This window comes from Sylvia atricapilla, chromosome 11 (assembly GCF_009819655.1).
Source record: "Sylvia atricapilla isolate bSylAtr1 chromosome 11, bSylAtr1.pri, whole genome shotgun sequence".
Classification (NCBI taxonomy): domain Eukaryota; kingdom Metazoa; phylum Chordata; class Aves; order Passeriformes; family Sylviidae; genus Sylvia; species Sylvia atricapilla.
Window position 1 is genome coordinate 18,251,472 of NC_089150.1, and position 5,863 is coordinate 18,257,334.

At 49.2% G+C, this 5,863-nt stretch overlaps 1 protein-coding gene across 1 annotated transcript; it reads left to right on the forward strand.

Moving 5' to 3' along the window:
* Positions 1–871: 871 nt before the first annotated feature.
* On the forward strand, positions 872–3,407 carry HRH1 (histamine receptor H1). Its single transcript, XM_066326934.1, has one exon. The coding sequence runs from the start codon at positions 923–925 to the stop codon at positions 2,396–2,398; it is 1,476 nt and encodes a 491-aa protein (XP_066183031.1). The 5' UTR covers positions 872–922; the 3' UTR covers positions 2,399–3,407.
* Positions 3,408–5,863: the final 2,456 nt, after the last annotated feature.

Sequence of the window (5,863 nt, forward strand, 5' to 3'; positions counted from 1 at the left end):
TAGAGTTATGAGGGTGAGAAATCCCGTGCATATCTCAATGTTAGTTGAGTAAATACTCCGAGCAAATATATTTACAGTCTCAATTTCCTTCCTTATTGCTTTGAGAGATTTACCAGAACATAAACTCAGACAAGCTGTGAAATGGCACAAAATGTGTGTCACCCTCACAGGCGATTTTCATCAGTGGACTGGAGGCAGAATTTGGTCAATTGGTCATTTGCTCCAAGATGCAAAATATTGTTAATCAATTCTGCACTGCAGATCAATACATGAAGATAGCAGTTGGGAAGCAGAAGATGCTTATTAATCCTGAAAAATCCTTTTATTTTGCATTTGATCTCAAACAGGCCTGGCATCTTTAAATGTTTGAAATCTGTGTGAGCCTAAATTGTGTAGGAAGAGATTACTCATTACCTATAATTTGAATAACTGCCTACTGACTGCCAACTGCTGGATTCTCAGACTGTTAGACGGAGGTTGTAAATACGCATTGGCTTGTTTAAATTATTTAGCACAAAATATGTGAATATTCCTTTTAATACTACGTTTTAAATTGGTTTGCCAATATGGAGTTTATGTCATGGTTCATGATCAGCTGTTTAATGTGATATAATGAATTAAAACTGTGAGGAATCAAATTTCTTCTTCAGATTCTAGGGCCAGAAATAGATGAGGCTCTATGAAAACTGTTTGAGATTGCTAAGTGGGGTTTCATAAAACACAGATTACCTGTATGTAAAATGTTGTAAAAATCTGTTATTTAGGAAAGCCCTAAAAGGGACAGTGCTAAGCTAAGGCACAAATTAGCTTTATTATCTTATTACTACAACGATTGAGTATGTTTTTTGGGGTTTTTTTTCTCTAGTTCTGGAAATAAAAATCCCCAAGCAACCCAACACATTCTCATCCAGGAGTGCAAACCATGACTGAATGCCCAAGGCCTGCACGTCCACTGGGATTCTCACTCTCTGTACCCACGAAAAAGATGTCCAACAACACAACAGCGAACTCCAGCAACACTCCCTCGGCTTTCCTCGGCCTGTTCCTGGGAAGCATTTCCCTGACCACCATCATCATGAACATTTTGGTGCTGTGCGCAGTGAAAACAGAGAAGAAGCTGCAGACCGTGGGTAACTTATACATCGTGAGCCTCTCCATCGCCGACCTGATCGTGGGGGCGGCCGTGATGCCCCTGAACATCGTGGACCTGCTGAGCCCCAGGTGGCCCCTGGGGCTGGCAGCCTGTTTGTTCTGGCTCTCCATGGATTACGTGGCCAGCACGGCCTCTATTTTCAACCTCTTCATCCTGTGCATGGACCGGTACCGCTCGGTGCAGCAGCCGCTCAGGTACCTCAAGTACCGCACCAAGATGAGAGCCTCGTTCCTCATCCTGGGGGTGTGGCTGCTCTCCTTCACCTGGGTCATCCCCATCCTGGGCTGGCACGTCTTTGCCAACCAAGGGCAAAGGAAGGTGGCAGGAGACGAGTGTGAGACCGAGTTCTCCAAGGTCACCTGGTTTAAAGTGCTGACAGCCATCTTCAACTTCTACCTGCCCTCCCTGCTGATGTTGTGGTTCTACTGCAAGATCTTCTGGGCGGTCCGAAAGCACTGCCAGCACCGAGAGCTCTCCAATGGATCTTATTGGTCTTCCCGGGAGAAAAACACCGCGCAAAATCAGACTAAGACGAGGAATGAGAAAAGTATTTTCCTCCAGAAGCAAATCCCAGGTGAGAACACCCCTGGCACAGACAAGCAGAGCTCCCCAGAGCCACAAAAAGTGGGGGCAGGGCTTCATTTCAGCAATCCTGACAAGGCTGCCAAGGCAGTGAGTAATGGCAGTGTCCCAAAGTGGAGCTGTTTCTCTGTCAGCACAGTCAAACCTGAGCCTGGCTTGGATAAAGCAGGGAAGAAGAGGGTGTGTGCCACCAAAATACCTGGGAATAAAGAGCAGCCTGACTGCCAGGACAGTGACTCCAGCGTGGCATCAGACAACCACACCTTCACTGAGGTGGTCCCCTGTGCAAAGCCCAGCCCCAGCGCCAGGGGATCCTGCTGTCCTCAGGGAAGGGCTGAGCACAGGGAGTCCAGGGGGCTGACATTCCTGAGGAAAACCTGGCACACCCTGCACAGCCACTCCAGGAGCAGCCAGCGGCACGGCAACAGGGAGAGGAAGGCGGCCAAGCAGCTGGGGGTGATCATGGCAGCCTTCATGCTCTGCTGGATCCCCTACTTCGTGCTCTTCCTGGTGATCACGTTCCACAACCAGGAGCAGCTCTCAGAACTGCACAAGATCACCATATGGCTGGGCTACATCAACTCCACCCTAAATCCATTCCTCTACCCTCTCTGTAACCACAATTTCAAGAAGACTTTTAAAAAGATCCTTCGCATTCATTGATGCTGGTCTGGGGTTTTGGAGCTCAGGAGTTCAACCAAACCAAAGTGTTCCAGTTTCAAAGGATGGGTACAGTAAAAGGCTTTGGCAAACCACAGTTTATAAACAAGTGTTAGTAAAAATGGGAATTGTGCATTTAATAGTTTAACACATTTTAAGAGCAACTTCAGATCGCGATTCTGAAAAACTCAAGGTCAATGTGTGAACTGTTACACTGCTGTCAACTTTTACCATTTGAGATCATCACTTCCATCCCAGAAATGGAGATACAAATAGACACCTTCAGTGATTATAAATTATTGATCTACAGAAAGGGAAACAATCACATTCCTGTGATTGGCCAGAAACATTTTTCTCTCTCAACTTACTCCATTAAACACATTGCTGGTGAAGTGAGATTTACAAGTGGAGGTACTTGGCACAATCAAAGAAAGAACTTCCAACTAACTGTTTAAAAAAACTCCCCTATTTATTTATAGCTTCCTCTAAGTCACAAACTTTTCATCAAATGTCAAGTTTTAGTGTGTATCCTACTGTATCTCTTTGATATCATGCTTATATTAACTGTACATTAACTTTGCTGAAAAAAAATTAGAATTTTTTATGTCCCAGAAGAGTTTTCATGCTCAATATACTGTCAGCATCTGCTGCAGAAGGGTGTGCTGCTGCTTCTAGACTTGCAGAATGTAGTTGGTTATACATGAAATACGTTTACCTTTTTTTACCCTTTCTATTTAATTGTATTTCATAAACCTTGCTGTCAAATATTTCAGGAGAAAAACACAATAATAAAATGCTGGAAATAATATTCAGTGTTGGAAAAGAGACCACGAAGATGTTGAAGCACAACTGAAAGCTGGGCTGGCTTTGATGTTACAAATTAAAAAGAAAGTCCTCTCGTTCTTTTTGTTGTGCTCATGAATTTCCCACACCCTTTAATTGTATTTAAAGGATTCAGTATTAATTGAAGCCCTAATATATCTGCATTTTAATAAACTGGGTTAATGTGCTAAAGGAATACACTTAAATTCAGTCTATTTCAGTGTATCATGCAAAGTCCAGAGATCAATTGGCTTTGGTTTCAAGTTGCACACAACAAAAACTGCAATTAGGAAACTAAAATCTAGGACGAATAAGGCAAAATGCAGAGAGAGAACAAAATTCATTGCAGAATTCAGGCAACTTTTTCCCTGCAGGAAGAACACCTGCACAAGTAGTAAAACACACCTTTTTGGAGTAGAGAACAGAACCTTTTGAAACACATTCTCCAAGCCCTGGAGATTTGCTCAGCTCAATTGCTGAGCTTCACAGCCATTAAATTGTTCTCTTTTATTATTCCAATTTGCAACAGCAATTCAGGCCAAAAATGGATGGCAATTTAGATAAGGAAATAAAAGTCAGCCACAATTCTTAGTGCTGAAAAACACATTTACCCAAGGGCTGCTGAGAGTCTTCAAGAAATCTGTCCTGTTGATCATGCAAATTGCCTTTTCTGACCTTAAAATATACTACTAATACACAACAAAACCTCAGCAGGATCATTGAAAACTGGTCTAAAGATGGTGGTGGCTTTAACAACAAAAACCTTTGGTTAAAAAAAAAAACAAACAAACAAACAAAAAACCACAACACCATTCAAAGAGCTAAACCCAGGAAAATAAAGCTGCCTGAATATTGTTTATCTCAAGTCATCTTACCAATGATCTTTGTGTAACTGTGTTATGGCAAAGACGGGATTCGTGATAGCCACATTTTATAGCTATTAGATAACAATGAAGCAGGGAAACAGAATAATGTCTATGTTAAATTGCAAATACCTAAGAAAATTTCTCAGTTTATTTCACTGAACAGGAAATTCCAGTGCCTCTGGCTGTGAAGGAAGCAGAGGAAAGCAAATTCGGGTAAGAAAGGGAGAAGCCTCCCACCAACATGGGGCCAGGGCTCAAGAGAGGATTTCAGGCGTGGTTTCCTGTAAAATATTTCCAGTTTTTCACTCCACAGCCGAGGTCAGAGGACACGGAGGTTCCAGAGAACATCAGCAGTGTGGGGATTTCTGGGATGAAGGTGCGGTGGGAGCGGACCTGCTTTCCAGGCACAGCATTCCCCTCGGAGCGTTCCTGCGCCACTGGGGACATCTGGCGGGGCAGGAGCGAACGCCCCGGCCAGCGGGGGATCCTCATCGCGCTTTGCCCTGCACTTTCAGGAAAGGAAACATTACATTTTGGCCTTTTCGCACCGTCTAAAAGAACACCAGTAAATTTTCTGAGGGTTCTGTTGCGTGCCGGGGAAGGTGGGGCAGGACACGGCTGCGGACACACGGCTCCAGGCGCTGAGGGGCACGGGCCCGCCTCAGCCGGCGGCTGTGGCTGCAAGGGACGCTGCCGAGGGCGGGCGAACACCGCCGAACCCCGCCGGGACCGGGAGCGCTCGCGCCGCGCCCGTGCTCCGCGCCTTGTGACGTAATCACTCCGCGCCTCGTGACGTAATCACTCCGCGCTGCCCGATCGTCATCTGCGCGCGCCAGGCGTGACGTCACCGGTGTGCGCGGGCCGGCGATGCGGGAAGTGCGGAACGAGCGGCGCAGCCGGTGAGAGGGAGTGGTCGGGTCGTGTCGGGTCCTGTCGGCCACTGCCCCCGCGGGGTCACAGCGCCGGCACTGTCCCCGCCCTGCCCCTTGCAGCCCCCGCGGTCGGTGTGTCCTGCCCTCAGCCGGCTCCCCGGGGCTGCAGTCACGCATAGACGAGGCGGAGCCTGCCAGTGCCGGGCGGCCGGGAACGTGTCGCTGTCAGTCCCGGTGCCGATGCCGTGTCGCAGTGCGGGGCCGGTCCCGGGGTTGGTGATCTCTCGGTTCCGTGTCGCTGTGCGGGGCCGGTCTCGTATCAGCGTACAGACGCGGTGCCATGTCCATGTTCAGGGTCCGTCCCGTGCTGGTCCCATGTCGCTCCTGTGTCGCTGTGCGGGGCCAGTGTCAGTCCCGGTGCCGGTGCCGTGTCCTGTGCGGGGCTGGTCCCATGTCAGTGTTCGGTCCCGGTCCCGTGTCGGTCCCCTGTCGCTGAACAGGGCCGATCCCGGTCCCGGTGCCGTGTCAGTGTTCGGGGCCGGTGCCGTGTCAGTGTACAGCCCCGGTGCCGTGTCAGTGTACAGCCCCGGTGCCGTGTCCTGTCCGTGCCCGGTGCCGTGTCAGTGTTCGGGCATTGTGCCGTGTCAGTGTACAGTCCTGGTGCCGTGTCCTGTTCGGGCCCGGTGCCGGTGCCGTGTCAGTGTACAGCCCCGGTGCCGTGTCCATGTTCAGGCCCGGTGCCGTGTCCTGTTCGGGCCCGGTGCCGGTGCCGTGTCAGTATACAGCCCCGGTGCCGTGTCCTGTTCGGGCCCGGTGCCGTGTCCGTGTCCGTGTCCGCCCGTCCGCTGTGTCCCGTGTCGGCCCGCCCAGGCTGAGCGGTGTCTGTGCCCCCAGGCCTGTCGCCCTGC

Coding starts and splice junctions, on each gene's coding strand:
- HRH1 (XM_066326934.1), top strand. CDS start 923: ATGACTGAATGCCCAAGGCCTGCACGTCCACTGGGATTCTCACTCTCT.